This window comes from Martes martes (assembly GCF_963455335.1).
Source record: "Martes martes genome assembly, chromosome: 5".
NCBI lineage: Eukaryota > Metazoa > Chordata > Mammalia > Carnivora > Mustelidae > Martes > Martes martes.
The window spans coordinates 87984958-87997397 of record NC_137892.1 but is presented as its reverse complement, the minus strand read 5'-3'; the positions used below and the strand labels follow the sequence as shown (position 1 = coordinate 87997397).

General features: G+C 43.3%; 1 protein-coding gene across 5 annotated transcripts in view; it reads left to right on the top strand.

Annotated features, from left to right (window-relative positions):
- The window catches only part of LOC308343026 (protocadherin gamma-C4), a gene marked incomplete at its 5' end in the record, with an annotated part of 174801 nt that overhangs the window by 35345 nt on the left and 127016 nt on the right, over window positions 1-12440 (top strand). Inside the window, one exon of one of the 5 annotated variants that reach the window (XM_080803843.1) lies at window positions 311-2734. The exons of 3 other annotated variants lie outside the window; for them this stretch is intronic. In XM_080803843.1, the coding sequence (XP_080659969.1) occupies window positions 311-2734 (2424 nt within the window). Of the gene's footprint in view, window positions 1-310; window positions 2735-8739; window positions 11176-12440 lie in introns of those variants that run through there. One more of the 5 variants, XM_080803835.1, reaches the window with a different exon arrangement.

Below are 12440 nucleotides of genomic sequence, written 5' to 3'. Positions count from 1 at the left end.
CAAGATTTAGCCAAAATAAGATTCTCTGTATGATGGTTTCACAAAGATGGTGCAGTATTAAGTTAGGACTCTAAGTGTCGCTGTTCACTAACCCCGGGCAAGGAAAACAATGAGAACTGGGGTTATATCCCCATCAAAAAAGCAGATCAGACAGGATAGCTCTCCAGCTGCGCAGAAATTTTAATTTAAAATGCTTCTCAACTGATCTACTTGTTTACGGAGCTTGACTTCCAATTCTGAGAAGCACAAAAGTGATTGCAAACCTGTTCCCGCTACTCGTAACCCCAAGGAAGTCCTTAAGGAGCCAGTAATGGCCGCTCTGCAAAAGCGCTGGCACCGCAGCAGGATGGTGGTGCTCTTCATTCTTCTGGGGACTCTGCGGGAGGCCGGGGCCAGGCAGATCCATTATTCCATTCCTGAGGAGCTGGACAAAGGTTCCTTCGTGGGAAACATAGCCCACGATCTGGGGCTGGAGCCCCAGGAGCTGGCGGAGCGCGGGGTCCGCATCGTCTCCAGAGGTAGGTCGCAGCTTTTCGCTCTGAACCCGCCAAGCGGCAGCTTGGTCACCGCGGGCAGGATAGACCGGGAGGAGCTCTGTGCCCAGACTGCACCGTGTCTGGTGAGTTTTAACGTCCTTATTGAGGATAAACTGAACCTTTATCCCATAGAAGTGGAAATAGTGGATATTAATGACAATACACCCCGATTCTTCAGGGAAGAATTAGAAGTGAAAATTCTGGAAAATGCAGTCCCATCCTCTCGTTTTCCACTAATGGAGGTCTATGACCTGGATGTGGGAATGAACTCTCTTCAGGGATTCAGACTCAGTGAGAACAGTCACTTCTCAGTGGACGTGCGGAGCGAAGCCAATAGGCCCAAATACCCAGAGCTGGTGCTGGAACATGCCCTGGATCGGGAGGGAGAGGCCATTCACCACCTGGTCCTTACTGCTGTGGATGGCGGTGACCCCGTCCGCTCAGGCACTGCTCGAATTCTGGTGATTGTCCTAGATGCGAATGACAATGCCCCAGTGTTTACTCAGCCTGTCTACCGTGTGAGTGTTCCTGAAAATCTGCCAGTGGGTACACCAGTATTGTCGGTAAATGCTACTGACCAGGATGAAGGAGTCCACGCAGAAGTAACGTATTCCTTCCTAAGAGGAACAGAAAAGATCTCAAAGATTTTCTGCTTGAATGTTTCCACTGGAGAAATAGCAACTTCTGCAAATCTAGACTATGAGGACTCAAGCTTTTATGAGCTGGATGTTGAAGCCAGGGATCGGCCAGGTCTAGTCGACAGAGCAAAAGTCTTAATAACTATCTTGGATGTAAATGATAATGTACCAGAAGTGGTAGTTACATCTGGAAGTAGATCAGTTGCTGAAAGTACGCCTCCAGGAACAGTAATTGCTCTTTTTCAAATATATGATAGAGACTCTGGCCTGAATGGCCTGGTAAGCTGTTCCATCTCAAGAAGTCTGCCATTTGAACTGGAAAAATCAGTAGACAATTATTATCAATTAGTGACCAATACAGTACTAGATCGAGAACAGATATCCTTGTACAACATCACTATAACAGCTACAGACAAAGGAATTCCACCTTTGTCTACAGAAACACTTATCTACCTAAATGTGGCAGATATCAACGACAATCCGCCTGCCTTCCCTCAGTCCTCCTATTCTGTCTACGTCCCTGAAAACAACCCCAGAGGTGCCTCCATCTTCTCTGTGACTGCACATGACGCGGACAGCCAGGAGAATGCTCGAGTCACTTACTCCCTGTCTGAAGACACTCTCCGGGGGGCTTCCCTCTCCTCCTATGTGTCCATCAACTCTGACACAGGCATCCTGTATGCCTTGCACTCCTTCGACTATGAGCAATTCCGTGACCTGCAGTTGAGAGTGACTGCGCAGGACAGCGGAGACCCCCCACTAAGCAGCAATGTGTCATTGAGTATATTCATTGTGGACCAGAATGACAACACACCAGAAATCCTGTACCCCTCCCTCCCCACTGACGGTTCCACAGGTGTGGAGCTGGCACCCCGCTCTGCCGAGCCCGGCTACCTGGTCACCAAGGTGGTGGCAGTGGACAGAGACTCTGGCCAGAACGCCTGGCTGTCCTACCGCCTGCTCAAGGCCAGCGAGCCAGGGCTCTTCGCGGTGGGGCTGCACACGGGCGAGGTGCGCACAGCGCGGGCCCTGCTGGACAGAGACGCGCTCAAGCAGAGCCTGGTGGTGGCGGTGCAGGATCACGGGCAGCCCCCTCTGTCGGCCACCGTCACGCTCACCGTGGCCGTGGCCGACAGCATCCCGGACGTCCTGGCGGACCTGGGCAGCATCGGGACCCCCGCCGACCCAGACGATGCGGACCTCACGCTCTATCTGGTGGTGGCGGTGGCGGCAGTCTCCTGCGTCTTCCTCGCCTTCGTCATCGTGCTGCTGGCGCTCAGGCTGAGGCGCTGGCACGCGTCGCGTCTGCTCCAGGCTTCAGGAGGCGGGCTGGTGGGCGTGCCGGCCTCGCACTTCGTGGGCGTGGACGGGGTGCGGGCTTTCCTGCAGACCTATTCGCACGAGGTCTCCCTCACCGCGGACTCGCGCAAGAGTCACCTCATCTTCCCCCAGCCCAACTACGCGGACACGCTCATCAGCCAGGAGAGCTGTGGGAAAAGCGAGCCTCTTTTGATTCAGGAAGATTCAGGTTTTTGTAAAGAGGAAGACTCCCTTGTTCAGGTGAGATTGTTCCTTTTATTAGTTTTATTTGAACAGGAAAGTTAAAAATTTTCTTTGGTAACTGCTTAGTTTTCTTAGTCTTTGCATTGAGCCAATTTTCAGAAGTTTCTTTTTTTTAACCAATAGAGCTCTATTAAATCTTAGTACTCTTAGTACTCTAATTTCATGAAAAAAATTCTTAATAATGTATACTGTAGATTTTCCTTACCTTTCTCCTGCTGGCAAGATCTTCATGCTTTGGGTTACATATATCTCTTTTGTTGTTGTTGTTGTTGTTGTTGTTTTCCCCTGAATTGTGACAGCTGTAAGATTCTTTTCCTAATGGGGGTACCTGGTGGCCCAGTGGGTTAAACTCTGATATTAGGCTCAGGTCATAATCTCAGGACCCTCATCTCAGGGTCCTGAGAATGAGCCCCGGGTTCTGCACTCTGCTCAGAGTCTGCTTAAGATTCTCACTCTCTCTCCCCCTGCCAGTTACTGATCCCTGTGCTCTGTCTCTTCTCTCTCTCCAAAATAAATAAACTCTTTTTTAAAAAAGGATACTCTTTCCAATGTAAAAAAAAAAATTGCAGCCTCTGTTAAAGGTCGAGGTCTCAGTTTTTCACCAATGTTAACTAAAAGCAAGTGTTTTCTAAAATAATGGAGATCTGTGATCTTTACTACTTAGGAATCAAAAATTATTTTTATGGAAGATAAAAGTAATTGATGTCTGTAGCAGAGAAGACCTAATCTTTGGTGTTAGAAAACCTGAATAATATTCCTGGAATTATCTGTTATTCATCTTGGGGAGTCACAGTTTTTAAATTAACATGTAAATTAAAAAGCCTTGTCTTACCTACCTCACACAAATTCTGAGAAAATATAATAAAATAATTTTATTAATGTTTTTTTCAACTAAGCAGTAAACAAGTATTTGTTGATATCACCAGGATTATAATTTTGACTTTTAACAAATATAAGCACCTGATGCTGCTTGCCTACTACAATGTCTTCTGCAATCTATGTGCTTGATAATATTTAAAAATGAAAGTGAAGGGGCGCCTGGGTTGAAGCCTCTGCCTTCGGCTCAGGTCATGATCCCAGGGTCCTGGGATCGAGCCCCACATCGGGCTCTCTGCTCAGCGGGAAGCCTGCTTCCTCCTCTCTCTGCCTGCCTCTCTGCCTACTTGTAATCTCTATCAAATAAATAAATAAAATCTTTAAAAAAATGAAAGTGAATTTTTAAATATGCTTATTAGTGTCCACTTACAAGGCCATACCCCTAAAAAATAGAGGACTGAATAGTGAATGGGAGAATGCAGGATTCACAGTGTTCAAATGAGAATTTAAATAATTTAGCATATTTAACCCAGATAAAATAAGGCTTCTGTCATGTAGAAACTCTATTCAAATATTTAAGGAAAGGAGGGTGTCATTAGAAGAATAATTAGTTTAATTAATCATGGCCCAAAGGTGTGGATGAAACTTGCTTGGTGAGTAGAAAAAAAAAAAAACAAAATTTTGAGTTGTTCTTGTTTTGTAGTTGTTGCTGAAGATGTTCTAATGGAAAATGGATTGCCTAGGAGGTGGGAGGTTCTATTATTAGCTCTTCCCAAAAGTAAGTTGATGGCCCTGGAGTTAACAGAATACAGAGGATAATAGAATTTGATGAGTTGTTGAAGTACACGATAGCCAAGGTCTTGGCCAATCCTGAAGTGGAGGATTCTATGACCTGATAATGCAATAGATTAGCCACTTATGCTTCTAAATTTGCTATGCACATTTAACATAAATAGCTGAAAAAGATCTCTTGAAAATAAATGAGAACCTCCTTTGTAACCTGAAATTGTCAGTCTTCTTTAAGATAATATTGAGTTGATGTGCTTAAATTAGTTACTAAAGGTAATATATATTTCTCTAAATCAATATTAGGATATTTACATAAGCAGTTATTGTAGAATTATTTATTTCAAGATTCCAAATGTATATGACTAAGAGGTTCCAGTCACAGACATTTTCAAATCTGATTTGTTTGTATGTTTGTGATACTATCCTTTGATGGTTTTAATCAAAATTTAATAGTGAACAAGGTGACTGAGTGTCACAGGTGCAGTCAGTTAAGCATCTGACTCTTGGTTTCAGCTCAGGTAGTGATCTCAGGGTCTTGAGGCCAATCCCCAAGTTGAACCCCACACTTAGTGCATAGTCTGCTGAAGACTCTCTCCCCCCCATCCCTTTGTCCCTTAGCCCTATGTGTGCAGCCATGCTCTCAAATAAATAAATAAATAAATAAATCTTTTCAAAAAAGAACTTAATAGTAAATAATTTGCAAGAACTTGAATCTTGAATATTAGTCATGGGAGTCAGATTTTCTCATACACGTATTAAGCTTTGTTTCATATGATCTGAGAATGTAAATGCTATTTTTTTATATCACCAATTCTGGATGATTTAAAACATCTTGAAAAAGGAAACAAAACATCTTGAAAAAGGAAACAAAACATTTATAAGCAAAGCTCACTGACTGTTTTATGGATAGTAGGCTGGTTTATTTTATTCTCTTAACTGCCACATCACTAACTGGGGTAGTATAGGATGGTTTATTTTATTCTTTTATCTGAATTACCTATGATCATTTCATTTAAATAAATAAAATATTTTATTGGGAAAGCTATCAGATTTTACTCTCAGTAATAATCATTCATTCATGCAGACTGACCAAGTGTTAAATCCTAGCAGTCATGGAATTTGCTAAATTCTGGCTAACTGAGGCTCTCTGACTTACATACCATATAGATCATTGTTAATAAGATAAACAGTCTGAGATTTTGAGTATATACTGAATTTTGAAGCATCAGGGGGAAAAGCCTACCAAATTATTGGGCTAGTTTATCGTTGTGAAAACAACCCATCTGATCAAACTTCTGTTGAGGTAGCAGCTGTCAAAGGGAAGGAGTAAAATTTAAGAGAGAAATAGAAAATAATACCTGCATATTTGCCTGGGAATGGAAACCCAAACAGAACTCTAAACAAATGTTTTCTCATTAGTAAAAAGTTCCATAAAGAAAGGAGAGAAGATTGGGGCACCTGGGTGGGTCATTCGGTTAAGCAGTTAAGCAGCTGCCTTTAGCTCAGGATCCTGGGATAGAGCCCCTTGTCTGACTCCCTGCTCAGCAGGGGAGTCTACTTCTTCCTCTCCCTCTGCCTCCCACTCCCCCTGCTTGTGCTCTCTCTCTCTCTTTCAAATAAATAAAATCTTAAAAAAAAAAAAGAAAGAAAAAGAGGGGCGGCTCTGGGTGGCTCAGTCGTTAAGCGTCTGCCTTCGGCTCAGGTCATGCTCCCAGGGTCCTGGGATCAAGCCCCACATCAGGCTCCCCACTCTGCCAGAAGCCTGCTTCTCCTTCTCTCTCTCCCCGTGCTTGTTTTCCCTCTCTCGCTGTGTCTCTCTGTCAAATAAATAACTAAAATCTTTAAAAAGAAAAAGAAAGGGAAGATGAATAACTTAATGTCTGAGAAGTGAATTACTTTCCACAGAATTTTTTCCATAGAATTTTTTTATGCAAGTACAAAAATGAAGGTCGATTCTTAAGGTCAATTCTTCCCAATAACTCAATCAGTAATAACATACTTCCTTTAAAACTGTAAACTTACTTCCATTGTATATAGTAGGCTTATGTTATATTTAATGTACCTTAGTGGTCTAGCAGAATCTTTAATATTTAAATTTATGTTGTAGAATAACTTAAGGAAATTTGATTACTAGAGATAATACAGCCAAGGTACTTCCTGAAGTATGCTTTATGTTCAGAGCATGTTCATAAACTTGTTTATCTAGATCTCAGTTAATTAGCTCCAAAAAAGTTATCCAGAGGTAATAAGTTAACTGAGACTTTTTAAAAAAATAGTAGAATAGGAAAAAAATGTGAGATGACCCTATGAATTTTGAAGTGTTAGGTAGAAAAAGATCAGAACATTGGGAACCATAACATCTAGACTCCAGATTTTGTTGGAAAATGTCTGCAAGTACTCATGATCTTTAATGACTTTGTTTATGTCAACACAAAGTTCAAGATTACTACTAAACAAATAGTGTGTTTAACTTCTACTTATGGAATTAATCAGTAATGCTCATATTGGCTCCTTTGAACAAAAAGTTATCTACTTGGTGAAAGCAAATATGGCTATAAATTGATTGATAGATTGAAACAGCTGTTCATTCAAAGTATTGCCTATATCTTGGAACAGTGCCATCAAAGAGCAGAAATAGATTACTTACTTAGGAAATCTCCAGCAACTAAGCTAGGAAGCATTTTCTCTCTTTTTAAGATTATTTATTTATTTATTTATTTGACAGACAAAGATCACAAGTAGTCGGTGAGGCAGGCAGACTGAGAGAGAAGAGGAAGCAGGCTCCCTGCTGAGTGGAGATCCCAATGTGGGGCTTGATCCCAAGACCCTGGGATCATGACCTGAGCCAAAGGGTAGAAGCTTTAACCCACTGAACCACCCAGCTGCCTGCTAAGAAGCATTTTCAAAGTTATTTCTGATTTCTCCTCCTTGTACTGCTATCTATTCCCCTAGGGGTTAAATAATTTACAAAGCAAGGTTATTTCTTTCTTTTAAAGTTTATTTATTTATTTACATAAGTAATCTCTACACCAAACGTGGGGCCTGAACTTACAACCCTGAACTCAAGAGCTATGTGCTCTTCTGACTAAGTCAGCCAGGCACCCCATAAGGTAAATTTATTTTTTGCCAGCTCGTCATTTCAGGACTGGTAACTCTTTTCTCCTGAACTCTGTGGAAAGAATTTTATTTTTGTCAGCTAAGAGTAGCCTCAGATCTATCAACAATTCAGTTTTACTTAATTAACATCATTGGAACAATTGGTACCTCTAAGGAGCTTCTCAGGACAGTGTATGCTCAAAGGCTATCTGGAGGCCCACCTTTTTTCAGTTATTCTAGAATTGGGTAGGATGGTTATTTGAACTGCACAATGAAAGAAGTAGTCAACGCCCACTTTCTTATGGGTCCATGGGCAGTAGAATCTGCAAATTCCTGCCTTCTATGCAAAATGAGTTGCTTCTATAGCTGATCGTTGCTGCTAGGGTTCTTACCTCCTCTCTAATCGTACTTTCTGAGCGTAAAGCATCAGCCAAGGCAAATGATTTTCCTTTTTCTTCTTAGAACACTGGAAGTGAGAATATTTGTATTCCAACAATGGTTTTACTATTATATAGTCAAGGACAAGGCAATTCTCTCTCATTTTTAAAATTACTAAAATGAAGGCAATGGACTAAATCATCTCTAAGAGTCCCTCCAATCAAAAACTTTATTAAATTACCTCTCTGTATTCTAAAGAAAATTTTGACTCTCTGAGTCTTACATGATGGTGTGTAGAACATAGTTGGCGTTCAATATTATTGAGTTAATTTATTACACTCTGATGTAAACTGTTTCTATATAACATCTTTCTTATGTATATATACACATACCTTTTCAAAATAAATCACACTTTTTTACCTGTAAACACTGATTTCACTGGGTTCTATGAAGTCTGAGGCAGTACCCGACATCATTTCAAAGTTGAAATGCAAAACAAAAAACTTAAAAAATTATCTGGAATTAGTGATCATCATGAACATTGTTGCATTAATTCATCTTCTTGAAATATATTTTAAATAATATCAAAGATATATAGATCAAAGAAATATAAATGGAAGGATTTTGAAGGATAGAACAACTTTCTGAAAAATCAGTTATTTTGCTTCAATATGGTGCAGTAACTTAGTAAGGACTCTGAGCGCCGCTGTTCACCAACCAGGGGGAAAATGGTGCGAGAAATCTGCCAGAACCACTGAGCTTTATCATACAAAGAAACACCAGATTGAGACAAACTCTCTTCCAAGCTTCATCAAACTCAGGTCTCTTATACTAAATTCTGCGCTTCTTTTACGAATACAAAAGATTCCACGCTGACACACTGGCATCCAGAATTACAACAGGAGATACCCCAGCGTCTAAACAAGATCTGCACAACAATGGCGGCTCCGCAGAGGGGTGGGGAATACAGAAAATTCGTCCTGCTCTCCATCCTCCTGGGAACCCAGAGGGAAGCTTGGGCAGGACATATTCTCTATTCGGTGCCAGAGGAGACAGACAAAGGATCTTTTGTGGGTAATATCGCTAAGGATCTGGGTCTGGAGCCCGGGGAACTAGAGGAGCATGGAGTCCGCATCATCTCCAGAGGTAGGACGCAGCTTTTCGCTCTGAATCCGCGAAGTGGCAGCTTGGTCACTGCGGGCAGAATAGACCGGGAGGAGCTCTGCGCTCAGAGCGCGAGGTGCCTAGTGAACTTTAACATCCTGATGGATAAAATGAACCTTCACCCAGTAGAAGTGGAAATAATAGATGTTAATGACAATGCTCCTAGATTCTTGACAGAAGAAATGACTGTGAAAATAACGGAGAACACAGCTCCTGGGGTGCGGTTTCCATTAAATGAGGCTCGGGATCCAGATGTGGGCACAAACTCTCTCCAGAGCTACCAGCTCAACCCCAATCATCACTTCTCCCTGGTAGTGCAGACTGGAGATGATGGAGGTAAATATCCAGAATTAGTGCTGGAAAGGGTGCTGGATCGAGAGGAAGAGGCAGTTCACCACCTACTTCTTACAGCCTCTGACGGTGGCGACCCACCCCGATCCCAGACTGCCCACATCCAAGTAACAGTGGTAGATGTGAACGATCACGCACCAGTCTTCTCTTTGCCTCAGTACCAAGCAACTGTCCCTGAGAATGTGCCGGTGGGTACAAGATTGCTAATGGTGCATGCTGTTGACCTGGATGAGGGAGTCAATGGGGAAGTGACATATTCTTTCCGGAAAATAACTCAGAAGATTCTGCAGATATTCCAGCTGAACCCTCATACAGGAGAATTATCAACTTTAGAAGGCCTAGATTATGAAGAGTCCAGCTACTATGAAATGGAAGTTCAGGCTCAGGACGGTCCTGGTAGTATAACAAGGGCTAAAGTAATGATCACAATTTTAGATGTGAATGACAATGCCCCAGAAGTGACTGTAACATCTGTAAGCAACTCAGTCCCTGAGGACACTCCTACTGGAACTGTAGTTGCTCTTTTCTACCTTCAAGATAGAGATTCCGACAAGAATGGTGAGGTAACCTGCACTATTTCAGAAAATCTGCCTTTTAAATTAGAAAGATCAATAGACAATTACTATAGGTTGATGACAGCGAAAAACCTAGACCGGGAAAAATGCTCTGTGTATAACATCACACTGATAGCCACAGATGGTGGAACCCCACCCTTGTCCTCAGAAACTCACATCTCCATGAACGTGGCAGATACCAACGACAATCCACCTGCCTTCCCTCAGTCCTCCTATTCTGTCTACATCCCTGAAAACAACCCCAGAGGTGCCTCCATCTTCTCTGTGACTGCACATGACGCGGACAGCCAGGAGAATGCTCGAGTCACTTACTCCCTGTCTGAAGACACTCTCCAGGGGGCTTCCCTCTCCTCCTATGTGTCCATCAACTCTGACACAGGCATCCTGTATGCCTTGCACTCCTTCGACTATGAGCAATTCCGTGACCTGCAGTTGAGAGTGACTGCGCAGGACAGCGGAGACCCCCCACTAAGCAGCAATGTGTCATTGAGTATATTCATTGTGGACCAGAATGACAACACACCAGAAATCCTGTACCCCTCCCTCCCCACTGACGGTTCCACAGGTGTGGAGCTGGCACCCCGCTCTGCCGAGCCCGGCTACCTGGTCACCAAGGTGGTGGCAGTGGACAGAGACTCTGGCCAGAACGCCTGGCTGTCCTACCGCCTGCTCAAGGCCAGCGAGCCAGGGCTCTTCGCGGTGGGGCTGCACACGGGCGAGGTGCGCACAGCGCGGGCCCTGCTGGACAGAGACGCGCTCAAGCAGAGCCTGGTGGTGGCGGTGCAGGATCACGGGCAGCCCCCTCTGTCGGCCACCGTCACGCTCACCGTGGCCGTGGCCGACAGCATCCCGGACGTCCTGGCGGACCTGGGCAGCATCGGGACCCCCGCCGACCCAGACGATGCGGACCTCACGCTCTATCTGGTGGTGGCGGTGGCGGCAGTCTCCTGCGTCTTCCTCGCCTTCGTCATCGTGCTGCTGGCGCTCAGGCTGAGGCGCTGGCACGCGTCGCGTCTGCTCCAGGCTTCAGGAGGCGGGCTGGTGGGCGTGCCGGCCTCGCACTTCGTGGGCGTGGACGGGGTGCGGGCTTTCCTGCAGACCTATTCGCACGAGGTCTCCCTCACCGCGGACTCGCGCAAGAGTCACCTCATCTTCCCCCAGCCCAACTATGCGGATATGCTCCTCAGTTTGGAGAGCTGTGAGAAAAAAGATCCCTTATTAACTTCCACAGATTTTCGTGAATGTAAGGATGAAGCCGAAAATATTCAGGTGAGTTCACTAATTACTTTATATCCTCAAGAAATTATTTTGTGTAATTTTTTTGATTGTTTTGTGAAACAAGTGTTTTGAAGGTGTAGTGAAAAACCTTTAAAGAGGTAAACCAAGTTCAACGATTTATTTCAGTGGTGATACTTTAATACAGAATACCTGTTGGTATAGATCTTGGTGTCCTTTCCATAGTAAAAACCTGTGGACAAGATTGTGAATAAGTGGACTATCACATTTTTATACCTTCCATCTATTTTCCATTCAGTGTTCTTAATTCATGTGTTCTATAAATGAGAATGAATTGTTACATCTTTCCCATTGCCCTAGGTTATCAAGAGGTTACCCACTAGGTTATCCACCTCCCCTCTGGTAACCACCAGTTTGTTCTTAATAGTTAAGAGTCTGTTTCTTGGAAGTACTTGGGTACCTCAGTGGGTAAAGCAACCAACTGTTGGTCTCAACTCAGCTTCTTGATCTCAAGGTGGTTAGTTGAAGTCCTGCCGTGAGGTGGGCTCCATGTGGGCATGGAGCCAACTTAAAAAAGAAAAAAGAGTCCATTTCTTGGCTTGTTTCTCTCTTTATCCTTGCTCATTTGTTCATTTCTTAAATTCACATGTGAGTGATATCATATGGAATTTGTCTTTCTCTGATTTATTTCACCTAGTATTAGAAACTCTAGCTCCATCCATGTCATTGCAAATGGCAAGATTTCATTCTTTTTTATGGGTGAATAATATTCCATTGTATATGTTCACACATTTTCTTTATCCGTTCATTAGTCAATGGATACTTAGGCTGTTTCCATAATTTTGCTAGTTTAAATAATGGTGCTATAAACATAGGGGTGGGTGTATTCCTTTGAATTAGTGTTTTTGTATCTTGGTAAATACCCATTAGCACCATTACTGGACCATAGGATGGTTCCATTTTTAACTTTTTGAGGAGCCTCCATACTGTTTTCCACAGTGACTGCACCAGTTTGCTTTCCCACCAATAGTGTAAGAGGGCTGCTTTTTCTCCACATCCTCACCAACATTTGTCATTTCTTATGTTTTTTATTTTAGCCATTCTGACAGGTGGGAAGTGATATTTCACTTCCTGGTGTATTTAAAGCATAATAGTCTATTAAAGTTGGTTTCTGCTAGAAGACTAGACTAATGCCTAAAGAATGAAATGTGTGGGGCACCTGGGTGGCTCAGTCCCTTTGGCTCAGGTCATGATTTCAGAATCCTGGGATGGAGCCCTGAGTGGGGCCTCATGTTTTG